This window comes from Trichechus manatus, unplaced genomic scaffold, assembly GCF_000243295.1.
Source record: "Trichechus manatus latirostris isolate Lorelei unplaced genomic scaffold, TriManLat1.0 scaffold00045, whole genome shotgun sequence".
Classification (NCBI taxonomy): domain Eukaryota; kingdom Metazoa; phylum Chordata; class Mammalia; order Sirenia; family Trichechidae; genus Trichechus; species Trichechus manatus.
Genome location: NW_004443981.1, coordinates 11,601,357 through 11,617,048, shown reverse-complemented (window position 1 = coordinate 11,617,048; position 15,692 = coordinate 11,601,357). Strand labels below are relative to the sequence as shown.

At 60.1% G+C, this 15,692-nt stretch overlaps 2 protein-coding genes across 2 annotated transcripts in view; one reads left to right on the top strand and one right to left on the bottom strand.

Annotated features, from left to right (window-relative positions):
• WDR25 (WD repeat domain 25) overlaps positions 1-1,506 on the top strand; it is a 162,620-nt gene extending 161,114 nt beyond the window's left edge. Inside the window, exons 6-7 of the mRNA XM_004376723.2 lie at positions 456-596; positions 1,285-1,506. Coding sequence (XP_004376780.1) covers positions 456-596; positions 1,285-1,506 — 363 coding nt within the window. The remainder of the gene's footprint in view (positions 1-455; positions 597-1,284) is intronic.
• A 5,722-nt stretch (positions 1,507-7,228) lies between these two features.
• BEGAIN (brain enriched guanylate kinase associated) overlaps positions 7,229-15,692 on the bottom strand; it is a 15,456-nt gene continuing 6,992 nt past the window's right edge. Inside the window, exons 4-7 of the mRNA XM_004376722.1 lie at positions 14,323-14,408; positions 11,615-11,722; positions 9,583-9,666; positions 7,229-8,599 (exon numbers count right to left, since the gene is read on the bottom strand). Coding sequence (XP_004376779.1) covers positions 7,229-8,599; positions 9,583-9,666; positions 11,615-11,722; positions 14,323-14,408 — 1,649 coding nt within the window. The remainder of the gene's footprint in view (positions 8,600-9,582; positions 9,667-11,614; positions 11,723-14,322; positions 14,409-15,692) is intronic.

Here is a 15,692-nt window from a genome sequence, read left to right as displayed (position 1 = left end):
GATCCTTAATTACACCTGCAAAGGCCCTTTATTTCACCATATAAATTAGCATTCACAGGTCCAGGGGTTAGGACGCAGATACCTTTTGGGGGCCATTTTCCGGTCTGCCCCAAGGGCTGGGAACTGAGGAATGCAAGGCCTGTAGAAGCTGGAAAAGGCAAGGAACGGATTTGCCCTGGAGCCTCTGGAAGGAACAGCCCCACCCTTACCTTGACATTAGCCCAGTGAGACCCATCTTGGACTTCTGACCTCCACACTGAAAGATAAACGTGTGCTGCTTTAAGCTACCACAGTTGTGGTCGTTTGGCTCAGCAGCCACAGAGGCACGTGCAGGCTGAAGCTAAGGCCCAGGCGGAAGGCAGGTTAAGGCCTCGCATGCCCAGTGCCAGGCGGGGTGTCTGTCAGTGCCACAGGTTTGCGTCTCCAACCCTCTTTGTGGTCCCGCTGCCCCTCAGGAGAGGTACACCTGCCCCAGCCTCACCTTGCACCCGCGAGAGCCAGTGTTCCTGGCGCAGACCAATGGCAACTACCTGGCCCTCTTCTCGGCCGTGTGGCCCTACCGGATGAGCAGACGGCGGCGCTATGAGGGACACAAGGTATCCCCATCCCTGTCCCCTGGGCTGAATGCCTCCCGCCTGACAGTTCCAGTAAGGACGTGGCCTGGGATACATGGACCTTCTGTGTGACCACATGTCATGGCATCCACTGGAGGCTCTGGGCCCTACCTGGCCCCACCCCAGACCCCAGTCCACTCGCATAAACAGGTCACGGGTGGGAAAGGAGGCTAGAACAGGGAGGAGGCCTGTCTCTATGTCTGTCCCCTTCCCTACTGAGGCCTGCCCCTCCAGGGTGGAGCTGGGTACTCGGGGCCTGCCCCTCCAGGGTGGAGCTGGGGACTCGGGGGCATGTCCCTCCAGGGTGGAGCTGGCGACTCTGGGGCCTGCCCCTCCAGGGTGGAGCTGGGGACTCAGGGCCTGTCTGGCCAAGGACAGGCAGCTCCACAGCTGTTCATTAGTCTCCTCAGATAACTGTGTGCAGCAGGCCCACCCCAAGGCCCTGCAGCCCCCGGAGGAGCCTGGCTTTTGGCCTGGGGGACATGGCATGTGAAGCCCAGCTCTGTCCCTTGCCTGCTCTGGGCCCTGAGTGAGCGCCTTCCCCTCTCAGGGCCTCAGCTTGCCCCTCTGGAGAATGGGCGTGATACCACCGCCTCACAGGCTTGCCTAGGGGACCGAGTGAGTTACCGGGTGCCACTCGCTCACCCCTGCCCCATGTTGCCCTCTACAGGTGGAGGGCTATGCAGTGGGCTGTGAGTGCTCTCCCGACGGGGAACTGCTGGTGACGGGCAGCGCCGACGGCCGGGTCCTGCTGTACAGCTTCCGCACGGCCCGCCGGGCACGCGTGCTACAGGGGCACACGCAGGCCTGCGTCGGCGCCACCTTCCACCCTCTGCTGCCCTCCGCCCTCGCCACCTGCTCCTGGGAAGGGGACGTGAAGGTCTGGCACTGAGCTTCCCATCGCAGGTGCTCCGAATGCCCCCGGCCCAGCTCCCCTGGTCCTCGGGGCGGGGTGGGGCACTGTGGCTGGGAGAGCCTGGGCTTTGAAGCCAGACCTGGGCAGAACTGCCTCCCCTGCTTTCTGCGCCTTGGTTTCCTCATCTGTAAAACGGGGACAGAAATCCATTTGTCTCAGGGCGTGAGGACTGATTAGTGGGAGATGCTCAATAAACATCCATGCTGTGCTGCTTCTCTGGTTGTCCCAGCCACAAGTATCTGTGGGGGGCTTCCTCGTGCCCCCTCCCGGCCCGCTGGGGCCCTGGAGACCACGAGTTCCTGGGGGGCGTGAGATGGGGCAGCCCCAGGGGCAGGGGCTCTGGGTCTCTGTTCTCCCTCAGGAACCCCGTGTCAGTGCACTGGCCTCGGGCCCAGCCTGCTTAGGCCTCCCTCGGCGGCAGCGCCCAGGCCCTCCGCACCCCTGCTTGCCCACCACCACCCACATCTGCCAGGTAAAGGAACGCTGTGGAGGGGCAAGGGTCAGTGAGGAGTGGGGCTGGGAGGAAGGCTGGATGAGGGCAGGCTGGTGAGGGCTAACCCACCAGGGCCAGGGACAGAGGGTCACCCCAAGAGCCCAGGGATCATCAACAAGTCAGGGCGGGACCACAGGTGTCACGGCTCACGAGAGTGGGTGTCCCTGTGGCCTTGACCATTTCCGGAGGACGGGGTGTTCCTGGCAGGGGTGTCAGTGGAGAGATGTGGTGGATGTGAGGAGGCCACAGCCAGGCAGAGGGCAGCCTCAGGAGGAGGTGGGAGCCTGGCTTTGCCTCCCTGGAGCCTGGGCCCCAGTCCTAGCTCTGCTGCCAGACAAGCTGGAGCTTACGTGGGTCACTGCTATCTGCAAGCCTGTTTCCTCATCTGTAAAGTGGGCGTCAGAGCCGGCCTGCAGGTGTGCTGTGAGCGTTGAAGGTCAAGTCTGTGCTGTGTAGGTGTCTGTCCAGCAGGTTCTTCAGGCCCAGGGCCTGGAGATGGGGCACCGGGACATGACTGGAAGGACTTCAGGTCCACACTCCAGCCTGGTCACCTGCTTGGCCAACCCTCTGTGACTTGGTTGCTGGCTGCAGGCTGGTGTGCAACTATATTTATTTCAGTGTGTCTCACTCTTGGCCCAGGCCCTTGAGGACCTCTGGGGTCCTTAGGGAGGGTGTTCCATCCTTGTCTGAGTGGAGGGAGGCCCGCCCTTCTCGGTCACCCTCACGTGCCTCCCCATCTCCCCACCTTCCTGCAGCCCCAGACCCTGGAGGCCGATGTCCTGCTCACCAGCCCAGTGTGCACCTCGGTGTCTCCTTCCCTGAAGTGGAGGCTCTCTGATTTTCATTCAACGCTGTGTGCTGCTACTCCCCCTGTGACTTGTCAATATTGCTGCTCAGTTAATGGGAATACTGGTTACCGACTGTCCTCAAACAGGCCCCGCTGAGTGCCGGATGGCTTGGACAGCCTCCCTGTCCCCCTGAGGCCTCTCTGTGCTGAGCACACAGCCTCTGCCCTCCGACCCCATGGGGTTTGAAGCCTGGAGCAGGCTTCAGGTCCCAGCCCCATCACCTGCTCACATGGGGCCTCAGTTTCCGCATCTGTAGAGTGGGCCTGTTGGAACACACTGGGGAGAGAATGCAGAGGAAAGGGCCTTTTAGGTTGTTACCCCTTAACTGCACTTGGGGCAGACACCACCCAAACCTCTGCCCTTGGGACCCTTTTCTTTCCAGCACTGGTGGCTGTAGGTCAGCCCTGAGTTTTGACCTTCTGGGGCACCCAGGGCTCCTCAGCCTGGCTCCTTAGGAGACCACCCCATGCCTGCTTTCTAGTGCTCCCTCCCTCTGTGGATACAATTACCCAATCAGGCCCTGGGGGTGTGTCTGTGGTGAGCCCCAACCCCCTTCTTAGGTGACTGTTGCAGAGGAATGACGGGTGTGCGCCTTGCCCCATTTCCTTTTCCAAATGCTTTCTTGCAAAGAGCACTCTTACCGACGGACTCTGACCCTCCGCTAGGTGCCAGGCAGTCCGCTTTTTGCAGTTTTAAAACAAGACAGCGACACGGGGAGATGGTGAGCCAGAACGAGAGAGACCGTGTGCCGAGGGAGGCAGTTTAGGAGGGAGCCCAGGCACAGGCAAGAGTACTGGTTTCAGGGTGGGGATCCTGTCAGCCAGGTAGGGATCCCATCAGCCACCTCCAGGGACGTCTCCGTGTCCGCTGGGTGCCAGGTACTGACGTTTCTCCCTCCTGCCCTCCTCGTTTCCTCCCAGTGCAGTGAGTGCTCCTCCCTCTGTTCTGATACGAGGAAACCGAGGCCCAGAGAGGGGAACTGACCCAGCTCCCCACAGCCTCCTTCTAGCTCAGCTTCTGGGGGCAGAGGAGGAGAAGCAGTGGCCATCTGGCCTCTTCTGTGGAAGCAGATGTGTGGAGGGCGGCTGGGGACTACTGCTGTTGCCCACCCACCTGCAGCCCGGCTGACCAGAGGCAGACTCACCCAGGAGCCACACTAAGCTGGTGGGCCGCGGGCTTCAAGATGTGAACCTGGGTTGAGGTGGTGCCCAATGGGAAGTGCCCCCCGGCACCTGGCAGGAGTAAACACTCCGCCTCTCTGGAAGAGGGGCCTCCAGCCTAGGCCCTGGGAACCGCCACAAGTAAATGCCAAGGGTGTTGTTGAGCATGTATCAGGGATAACAGGCACACAAAGGAACAAGACAGCCAGGAGTTAGAACCAAGAGAAACAGACCTACAGATTGCAGATGGTGGGAGTGTCAGACCCAGACTGTGAAACAGCTGTGCCCTCCTCCCCTGTTGGAGGAAATAAAAGGTGAGCTCGAAAATTCCCCCAGAGAATAGAAACCTATAAACTGTAGCATAGCAGATTTGTAAAGCAACCAAATAGAACTTCCAGAAGTGAAAAACTTTAATAACCAAAATTAAAAATCCAGAGGATATGTTTAGCAGCAGAATGGACACACCTGAAAAGAATTAGTGAATTGGAAGAGAAATCCTACTGACTGTGGCGTGGTGAGACACACACTGGGGTAATACAGGAGAGAGGTAACAAGTAAGGAGGATGCACTAGAGAGTTTGCCATAGGATGGATGGAAGCTCCGGAAGAAGAGGAGAGAATGGGGCAGAGAAATTCTTTAAAAAAATAATAGCTGAGTTTTTCCCAGAACTGATGAAATACCATATTTTTACACAAATAACGTGCCCTTTCTAACGTCTGTTTGCCAACCACCCCCTTCCCCCACGAGGTATTTTCATAAGTGCGCCATGCTAATTTTTTTACAGGAACATGTAAAAAATTTGCATACAGCACCTAAGAAAATACCTCGTCAGGGGAGGGTTGTTGTTGTTAGGTGCCATCGAGTTGGTTCCGACTCATAGCAACCCTGTGTACAACAGAAAGAAACACTTCCTGGTCCTGCACCATCCTCACAATCATTATGCTTGAGCCCACTGTTGCAGCCACTGTGTCAATCCATCTCGTTGAGGGTCTTCCTCTTTTTTTGATGACTCTCTACTTTACCAAGCATGATGTCCTTCTCCAGGGACTGATCCCTCCTTATAACATGTCCAAAGTATGTGAGGGAGCAGTTGGCAAACAAACATAGTAGGCTTGCATTATTTGTGTAAAAATACAGTACACCAATCCACAGATACACAACTCCCTGTGAATCCTAAAAGTATCAGCCCACACCCAGACATACCTGGGAAACTGCAGAACACCAGAGTCAAAGAGAAGATCTTATGCAGCCAGAGAAGAAAGATAGATAACCAGCAAAGGAATGGCCCCAGATCACAGCTGGTTCCCAACACCAACAGTGGAAACCAGGGGATAGTGTAGGGTCATCTCCTGCATGTAGAAGGAAAGCAGTCACCCACTGAAAGTCTGTCCCTGAGGAAATGACCTTTCAAGACTGGGGCAAAATAAGGGCATTTTCAGAGGAACAAACACCAAGTGAGCTTGTCATCAGTAGACCCACACTGAGGTTCTAAAGAATTTTCTCTAGGCAGAAGCAAAGTCTAAGATGCAAGAAACAGTGAAGAAAGAAGTAAATATGGGAGAAACATCCATGAGCGTTGTATAGATGAGCAATAGTCATGTCTAGTGGGCTAAGAAAAATTGGAGGATTCAGCATCAGACAGTAAGTTAGACGCTGGGGTAGGCCCGCAGAGAGGGTGGCCATGGGCAGGACACCAAAAACCCATCGCCATTGAGTTGATTCTGACTCATACTGACCCTATAGGACAGAGTATAACTGTCCCATAGGGTTTCCAAGACTGTAATCTTTACAGAAGCAGACTGCCACATCTTTCTCCCACAGAACAGCTGGTGGGTTTGAACTGCTAACCTTCTGGTTAGCAGCCAAGCACTTAACCACTGTGCCACCAGGGCTCCTCAGCAGGACATCAAGGACCCCATTTCCTGAAGCCACAGGCACTCGGGAGAAGAAGCCACCCAGATCCAAATGATCCCACCGGTGTCTTTTATTAACGAATGCAAAATACAGTACTCGTTGAGACACGGCATGCATTGCAGACAAGGACGCAAGCGACGGAAACCAGGGGTCGGGGCCTCGTCACGTCTGAGGTAGAGTGAGGTGGCGCGGAAAGCAGGACGATAGCAGGAGGAAGGAGCACCGGCCGCACGCGGACACTGTCCCAGCCCCACGGGGGACTGGGGACCCTGGAAGTGCTCAGGGTGGCGTGTTGGCCACGCTGTGAAAAACAGACTTTAAAAACATCTCCATATCCCCTCACTCGCTCTAGCTCCCCTTGGTGTGGACAGAGCTTCAGGGTCCCTTTGCCTCGGGCTGGCTGGGGTGTTTCCCCCTTTTGGAGTTTGGTTGCCATGGGACCCCACCCGTCCCTTCTTGAAGCAGGCCCCTGCTCGCTCGCATCCGAAAAATAAAGGAGCTTTGTGTTGGAAAAGCAAGGCTGTCGTCCAGGGGGCTGGAGGCCCAGTGTGCTAAGAAAGATCCTTTTTCTCTATAAAAATAGTTTGCTTTATAAAAGGGGGGAATGCTTATCTCAGACGGGAAGGACGTGGGTGTGTGAAAAACGTTCCAAGTGGAAGTTCCATCGTGGGGGGCTGGGGTGGGCAAGGGGGCTGGGGACAGTACCCTCCTCCTCAGGTTCTTACTGGCTAGGTGGGGAAGGAGGATGTGGGGAGGAGTGGAAGCCCTCCTCTTGGGGCTCCTTGTTGGGGGGATGGGGGAGAGGTGAGGCTGCCTCCCCTCCTGGGTACCATGTGGGCAGCGCTAGGGTGGGTGGGCCCATGATCTCGGTGTCTGGGCACAGGTGAGGCTGCCTCCCTTCTCAGGTACCACAATGGGCTGAGCTAAGGTGGGTGGGCCCATGGCCTGGGTGTCTGGGCGCAGGTGACACTGCCTTCCCTCCCCGGTACCACGTGGGCAGGGCTAGGGTGGGTGACCCCATGGCCTTGGTGTCTGGGCACAGGTGAGGCTGCTTCCCTTCTCAGGTACCACGGTGGGCAGGGCTAAGGTGGGTGGGCCCATGGCCTTGGTGTCTGGGCACAGGTAAGACTGCCTCCCTTCTCAGGTACCACAATGGGCTGGGCTAAGGTGGGCGGGCCCATGGCCTCGGTGTCTGGGTGCAGGTGAGGCTGCCTCCCCTCCCAGGTACCACGTGGGCAGGGCTGGGGTGGGCTGGGCCCATGGCCTTGGCTGGTGGCAGGCGGTCAGTTGAGCAAGGTGCCATAGAGCTGGGCTTTTGTGAGGCTGTCCTTGCGGCTCAGCCCCGAGCCACCAGTCCGAGGGAATGCCTGCTGGGGGCTGAGGAGGGCTGCAGGGCGCATCTCCGGCGAGGCCTCCATGGAGCTGGGCTCCAGGGAGTCCCGGGAGCTGTGGGCGCTGTGCTCGCTGCTGTAGCCTGGGCCATGCTCGGGCTCAGGGCTGCCGGCCGCCCCGCACAGCTGCACCCCATCTCCCTCGCTGGGCACATAGCTGGGCAGTGGGTCGGCTGAGCGGCCGGGACTCAGGCTGAGGTCGCCGCCGGCTCGAAGGAAGCAGGGCTCAGCCAGGTGGCCCTGGGAGAGGTCGTCGCCCTCTGAGAAGCTGTCTGCCTTGTAGGTGGCGTAGAGGGGGCTGGCACGGCCCTCGGCCTTCTTGCCCGGGCTGCCCCCGCTGCCGTAATAGCGTTCGGAGAAGCTGCAGGGCGAGGCTCGGCCCGCGGTGCCAGCCGGGTAGGGGTAGGCGCCGATGTCCTCCACGCTCAGGGGGCGCCACTGGCCCCGCACCTCCTCCCCGGGCAGCCGGGCAGACCCCGGTTTGGCCCGCAGGCTCCACAGGTTGGGGGGCATCAGGGCCTGCTGGGGACCCGGGGAGGCTGGGAATCGGAAGGGCTCTGTCGGGTAGGGCGACATGGTCCGCTTGAAGGCCGGGGCCACCTCGGCCTCGAGCGGGGTGGCCACCGTGGCTGTGGCCTTGGCGAAGCGGGGGCTGCCTTCGTAGGCGGCGGCGGTGGTGGGTGGCTTACGGTCGAAGAGCTCGTCGCGGCTGTTCAGGTAGATGGCCTGCTGGGAGGCAGTCAGCGTGCTGGCCTGGGCATGCTCCTTCTCCTCGGACGTGGCACTGAAGCTGGAGTAGGAGCTGGACGTGGGCAGCGAGCCCGCGTAGCTGGGGAAGGTGTCGTGCCGGAAGCCCGCGGGGAAGGCGGCGGCGGCCTCGGCCTCCTCCTCCTCCTCGGCTGCGCTGTCGGTGGAGTTCTGGGCCCGCAGGAAGCCCACGTTGGTCACGGGTGCATCCACACTGGGCCGCCGGTCACGCCGCCGCTCCTCGGGGCAGTAGAGGGCCGTGTCGCTGCAGTAGATGTCCCCCTTGTATGGAGGCCGAAGGCCTGGCTTCTCCAGCCCGTCACGGAAGGCCAGATCGTGGGCCGAGGCATCTGACAGGTGGGAGGACAGGCTGGTGGGGTCGGGCTTCTCCAGCACCTTGGCGATGACGCAGGTGGGCACGCTGTCAGCATAGGCCGGGTGGCAGAGCGGCGAGGGCAGGCTGCAGCCGTGCTTCTCCATGTGCAGGCTCACGCGCTGCTGGAAGTCCGAGGGCAGCTGCAGCAGGCAGGTGGGTGGGCAGTCAGCATGGTGGTGGGAGCACGGACTAGAGGCCCAGGCCACCAGCCGTGACAGACAGACAGGCAGGCAGGCAGACGGACGAGCGGGGACCTCCCCAGGGCTTCTCAAACCACGTAAGCTGGAGCCGGGGCCTGGGCTCTGCATTTCATAAGCTCCTGTGTCTGAGGACCCTGGTCATCTCTGCCCACCCTACCAGCCCACCCGGCCCAGCAGAGTGACAGGAGAGGCTCCTGGGAGAGGCTGGAGCCCGGGCTGAGGCGGCCCTTGCCCTTGCCCTGTTGAGGCTGCAGCCCCCCGTTCCTGCCCAGTGAGGGGCTGACCTGCTCCCCCAGCCCCACACCCCCGCCCTCCGTCATCCCGGCTGGGTACTCCCACATAAGACAGTCAGAAACAGATGCAACAAAGATTAGGGAGCCAGGCCAGGCACCCCACGGGTCCACCAGGGCCTGGTGCCTTGTGAGGGGCATGCGCTACTGTTTGATCTATTTTATGTGTCTCAGGTGGGCCCAGGCCCAGGAAGGGGGACGTGGACTGAGGCCCGGGGCAAAGAGAGGTGTGCGGGCAGACCCTGGGTCTGGCTCTGCCACGTGCTAGCTGTGGGGCCTCGGCCGGCCCTCTCATCTCTGAAACGGGCACTGTTAATACCTGTGCCCACGCCACAGGGTCACGCCCCCACGTCACAGCTCAGTGGATGGGCCTTCGGGGCAGGACAAGGAGCTGTCTCCAGGAGACTGAGGGGCCAGGAGGCCGCTGGGAGGGGCAGGACGCTGCGGTGAGGGCCAGAGGCGGTGGGCACGCTGGGGGCTGCAGGTCTCCATACCTCAGGAGGAGGGTCGTGGCCTCCCACACCCACAGGCATGAGGGAGGCGGAGGCCCCTCAGGCTCACCCGCCTTCCCCTGTGGAGTAGGGGGAGGGCCTCAGAGTGGGGCAGGGCCTGGCTGCAGGTGGGTCACGTTACCTCGGACACCTTATGGACCCTGCCGTAGGTCTGGCTGCACTGCAGCAGCTGGGCCGCTAGGTTGCAGTCCTTCCTATAGAGCTCCTAAAAGAAAGAGAAGGCGTTGGGCACACGCGGGCTCGCCCCTTGCCAAGGTCCCTGCTGCCCTGGACGGGGCACTGGTGGCTGGCAGGACAAGGACTGCCCTGCTCGCCCCCTCTCAGGCCCTCACACTCCGCCTGCCAAATGGGGGTCTGACTTGGGGCTGCTGCCCTGACAGTGCCACTGGGGGAACCTCCGCCAGGGCAGACAGTGATAGCAGCAGGGCCCCCAATGCCCCCGAACTGCTGGCGGCCCCTAGAGCTTTGGGGACCAGACGTGCCTCCCTGAGCCCCTCCAAGGAGAAGTTACTGGAAAGTGCCAGGCATGAAACAAGGGGCAAGGAAATGGGCCTGCAGCCCTGCCACCCACCCCGGGTCGCAGACTCTCAGCTCACGTCTCCCTTCTCAGAGGTGGCTGCAGGGCTGGGCAGGGCTCAGGGGCGTGGGGGAAAGGGCAGGGGGACTGTGTGACGAGGCCCAGTGGGGACGAGCTCAGCCTGCTGAGCTGAAAACAGACGCCAACAGCAGGAATCCGGGGCTCGCGTCGTCTTTGGGGATCTCTGTTACGTGTGCCTGTGGTTGGGCCTCCCATCCCTCTCCCCCAACCAAGACCCCCTCAGCGAGGCCCTGACAGCCAGCCTGGAGTCTGACAGTGGGCACTGACCCCACCCTGGGTGCCCCACATACAGAGCTCCTGGCTGAGAGCTTCGTCCGTGTCCAGCCCAGCCAGGCCCAAGCGCAGCACCTAGGCGAGGTGGTGTGAGGCACGGCACCCTGTGTTCTCCCCTACCGCGGCCTGGAGCAACCCCTGCTCCGCACTGCGGTGAGGCTGGAGGATCCTGACTTGGCCACGTCATGGAGGGGACCTGAGTCTCTGACCCTCTCCACATGCCCCAGGCCTCCTGGGAACACCCCAGTCACTGAGAGCTGAGAAATAGCACTCCACAAGGCCCCAGGCTCACTGCCGCTGGCACCCAAGGGCTGTGGGCACTTGCCTGGCCAGTACAGGTTGGCCTCTGAGCCCCCCATAGGCTACAGCCATAGGGGTGCCCCTTGGGCCAGAGGGTAATCTTGGACAGTATCTGTCACGTCCACTGCCCCTGGCTGGGCACTGTGCCCGAGGCTGCCGGTTCAGGACAGCCAGGGAGCCCTCCCTGGGGCACAGGTGCTGGCTCCAGGGAGGAGGTGCTGCGGGGACATTCCAGACAAAGGGGGCTGGCGGTGGCAGAGACTCTGGCTGCTGAGAGCCTGGTGTAGCTGAAAGGACAGGGCTCTGGAGTCAGACGGCCCCGAGTTTGAATTCTAGCTCCGCCTACGAGTGACCACCTGGGAAACCGGGCATCACAAAGCTGGCTGTGCCTCTACTTCCTCATGCACGCTATCCTTGCAGAGGCCAGGAGGACTGGTGGTGATTTGTGTCAAGGGCCTGGCCTTGTCCCCCCAGCGGCCCCCCATCTCTGGCACAGCTGTCTGCACTGGGCTCTCCAGGGCCTCCCTTCTCTGGAGCCCACCCCTCCTTTCAACTCATGCTGTCTATGTCACCAGAGCCACGTGGCCTCCCCTTCCCTGGCCTCTCGGCAGCTGTCAGCAGCTGGCCAGCTCACTCATGGAGCACCTTCCTGCATGGCTTCTGGGCCACCACACCAGCCTGGTGTCCCCTCTGTACCCCCACCCTGCTGGCCGTTCCTCCGTGTTAGCCCGAGTCTGTCCTGGGGCCTCCCTCCTCTCATCTGGCCTCCTCCCTTGGGGATCTCAACCCGTCCACGGCTTTAACCACCACCCACACACACAGTGACCTGCCCCCGAACTCCAGGCCCTGACAACTGCATGACACCTCGAGATCACGGTGACACCTGCTCCCCACCGGCACACCCTGCATCCAGGAAATGGGGGGTCGCTCCTTCCGTCCAGGCTCTGAACCCACAGGCGGGCCCGGCACACACGGCACTCACGTTGTCCTCCGACAGCTTGTCAATGGTCACCTTGGCCTCCAGCAGGTGGCTGTTAAGGGCAACAATCTCGTGGCTCAGGGCGCGCTTCTCCTCTTCATAGTGCTGGCCCTGAGGGCGGGACAGGAGGTGGTCAGCGGCCAGCCCAGCCAGCTCCTGGCAGGCCAGCCCCGCCAGAGAGGAGCTTGAGGGACTCCCAGTGCCCTGCACTGTGGTGAGACTTGGGTGTCTGTCACCCCTGGCAGGCCAGCCCCTCCAGGGAGGAGTGTGAGGGACTCCCAGCACCTTGCTTTGTGGTGGGGACTCAGGCATCTGTCTCTGTCATCCACCGTGGCAGCCCTGGGCCTTGTGGCAGGTGATACATAGTCCCCAGGGAGGCTGGTGCTGGGCCCAGTGGTTCACTTAGGCCCCTGTGTGCCCTTCTGTAGCCGTGACAGTGAAGTGCTTGCGGGCCAAGGGATACAGGGGTTAAGAGCCCGGATAACCCAGGTTCAAAACCTGGCTCTACCACTGACAAGTCGGATAAACTTGGGCACGTCACTTCCTCCCTAAGCCTCAGTTTCTTCATCTGTAAAACGGGGACAGTAACGTCCTGCCTCATGAGAGTTTGGGTGATGACTGAGTGAGGAAAGCTTGCACTCAGCACTGAGCCTGGCCGCCCGCCACTTCCTGTGTGAGCCAGGGTATTACTATTGTTACTGTAACTGTGGGTTCTCCCCACTGCAGGCCCGGGCAGAGCCTCCTCCTTCTGGAAGCCTGCCCTGATGCCCTGGGCTCTGGCAGCCCTGAGCTCACTCTCCCCTCCTGGGTCCTGGCACTTACAAAGGTCGGCCTGCATGTCAGCCGCCCCCACCTCCCTAGGCACCCCCAGGCTGTGTGCTCCAGCGGGACCAGGTCCGGGGCCAGGGGCTGGGGGTGGAGGAGGCCCTGAGGAGCCTCCATCCTCCCATCAGCTCCTGCCCTGGAAGCCCAGCCCCTTACCAGCCAGGAAAGCCTGCAGGCAGCGCCTGTGCCCAGCCCAGGCTGCCCGTCCTCCCCTGTGGTGAGTGGATACCTGGCAATGAGCCCTGCCTCACTCCCAGGCTGGTTCTTTCCTGCTTGTCCTTGTATAATAATAAACCCCTTGTCACTGAGTCAATGCTGACTCATGGTGACCCATCCCACGTGTTACAGAGTAGCTCCATGGGGTTTCCTTGGCTGTGATCTTTACAGAAGCAGATCGCCAGGCCTTTCTTCCATAGTGCCAGTGGGTGGGTTCGAACTGCCAACTCTTAGGTTAGTAGTCAAGCACAAACCATTTGCACCACCCAGGGACCTTTGCATAGTAATAAAAACCAAAAACCAAACCCACTGCTGTCGAGTCACTTCCAACTCAGAGCAACCCTACAGGATGGAGTAGAACCGCCCCATAGGATTTCCAAGGAGCAGCTGGTGGATTCGAACTGCCAACCTTTGGCTGTTAACAACTATGCCACCAGGGTTTCCTGCACAGTACTATTTCTGTACCCAAGAAAAGACTACATTTCCCAGCATCCTCTGCTGCCAGGGTAGACATGTGACTAAGTTTGGCCAATGGGATGTGAGCTGAAGTGCTGTGTCTGTTTGCAGGTTGTGCCCTTAAAGGGCAGAGGAGAGTTCTCCATTCCCAACTGCTTCCTGTGGCTGGAACGTGGGCGTGGAGCAAGCCGCCCTGGAGCATTGGTCTCCTGAGCCCCCAGCAGCGCCACTGCACCAGCCTGGACTGCCACATGGAAGACGTCTATGCTGTTTACATCACTGTTACATGGAGTGGACTCAAAACCTGACCCATACAAGACGCTGTGGAATTCTGTTGCCCCAGGGGCAGCAGATGAGTGGGTGATGGTGTCAGAAGCTGAGCCTCCCAGACCAGCCTCACCCTTGTGCTGTGGGGTGGAGGGTGGCTGCCAGAGGAAATGCCACCCAGGCGGACCCCCACCTTACGTCCTCCATGGAGATAGGTGATTCCTTCCTGCATTCTGCCATCTCACTCAACAGGTTGGGAAACTGAGGCTCAGAAAGGGAAGGGCCCTTTCCCAGGGTCCCAGGCAGAGCCAGACCCAGACCCAGGACTGCGGGCCCACCCCTGGATGACACCCTGAAGAAAAGGTGGGGGTCAAACACCGTTCCTGGTTTTCAAAGACAAGGAAACTGTAACCAAACTAGAAAGGGCCCCCTGATGTGAATGAAGGGGCACCTCCAGAGCCTCCCCCCAGCCTTCCTGGCAATGCCCACACCACTGCTTCCATTCCTCCACACGCAGGTCTTGTGGCCCCCTAAAAAGAAAGCAGGGCAGTGGTCCCAGCGTTGTCTGCAGAGCCTCCCTGCACCCTACCCCCCGCCCCATGGGGTCAGCGTGGTGCTGTCTTATTCTTCTTCACGGTAAGGGGGGGGGGTACCATGAGAGGCTCAGGCCTCGGACCCCACGGCCCCTCTGGTCCCCAGGCCGGGTCTCCTACAGGCCCGCTTGTACGCCTCCCTGGCTGGGGTGCTCGCGCCCTGCTGCTGACTTCTCTTCCTGAGGGGGACTCAGCTCTGGGCCCACCTCCCGTTCCCTGGAGGTGTCAGACTAGACCTGCAGATGCAGCTATCCGAGGGGCAGGGGAGAGCCCAGGCCCAGGCAGGCCCAGGCTGGGCTGCACGCTCCCCACCGGGTGTAGGGTGGGGCGGGGGTGGCAGGTGGCGGCCCTCACCATGCGGTACAGCTTATCCTCCAGCTCCTGGTTGATCCTCTGCAGGGCCAGATAGTTGCTCTGAATCCTGCAACAGGAGGCCATGGGTCACTGTGGTGCAAGCCTGACACCCCTGATACCCCTGTGGGGGAGCCTCCTGAGCCTGCCCTCCCCCCACACACCATGCTCCTCTAAGCTCACTTGGGCAAGGCCTTCCCGGGCCAGGGTCAGAGACTGCATCGTCCCTCTCCCCTGTGACCTCCTGGAGACCCTCACTCATAGCCAGTCTACCCCCCTGGTACGCATAGTTCTTACAGGCCTGCCTGCGGGTGTGGAGGTGCAATGGCAGGTTAGCAGGGAAGAGGTGCAAAGCTGGCTACGTGATGAGCGCTGTAAGTTACTCCCCTAGAGGGGGAGAAGGTGGGGGCAAGCTTCAGGTGGAGTGCTTCCGCTTCTGCTACATAGAAAGCATGATGGCAGTAGGAAGCGTGGGGACAGCGTCGGGTCGCTCAACAGCCTGTGTGTAGGGTTACTGCCCCATCTTGGCAATAGGGAAACTGAGGCTAGAGGTGCTTAAAGCAGGAAGTGGCAGAGCCTGAACCCTAACCGAGCCCAAGCTTTGTTCTCACTTGACAGTGACATTCAAAAAGCCCAGCGGGCTGGGCCATTCAGAGAAAGGCCAACAAAACCAAAACCAAACCCACAGCCATCGAGCTGATTCCAACTCTTAGCAACCCTACAGGACAGAGTGGAACTGCCCCACACGGTTTCCAAGGCTGTCATCTCTACGGAAGCAGACTGCCACAGCTTCCTCCTATGGAGTGGCTAGTGGGTTCGATCCTTTGACCTTTCAGTTAGCAGCCAAGCGCTTAACCACTGTAACACCAGGGCTCCTTGAAGTGCCAACAGCCCAAGGCAAATGCCTCAGGGAGGCAGCGGCTGGGGCCTGTGAGCTGCAGATGTTTAAAACAGAGCCAGCAGCAAAGGCTGCCTGTGTTCATGCCAAAGGCCGGAAACTGGGTGGTAAGTTTTAGAATATCCCCCTTAAATGTGCAGGGGGAAAATGGTCTTAGAAAAGTTTAGTTTTTAAGGGACTAATTGCTCAGCCTGCAGTACACCTCGTGCGACGCGTCACTAGCCCCCACGCTACCCAAGGGAACGGTCCCTAAACACTTGGACTGTTAACACTATTAAAAAACGCTGTGGATATTAGATCTCCGGGGCTGGACAGCCGCTCTTCCCATCAGGGACCCCGGGACAATGGGAAAAACAGCCAGACCCGTGTTCAAATCCTAGCTCTGTTGCTCTTGGCACTAAGTGGGCCTTTGGAGGAGTGTGCCTCCCCGAGCCTTGGACTCCTAACGGACAACAGCTCGGGTGGGAAGCCAAGC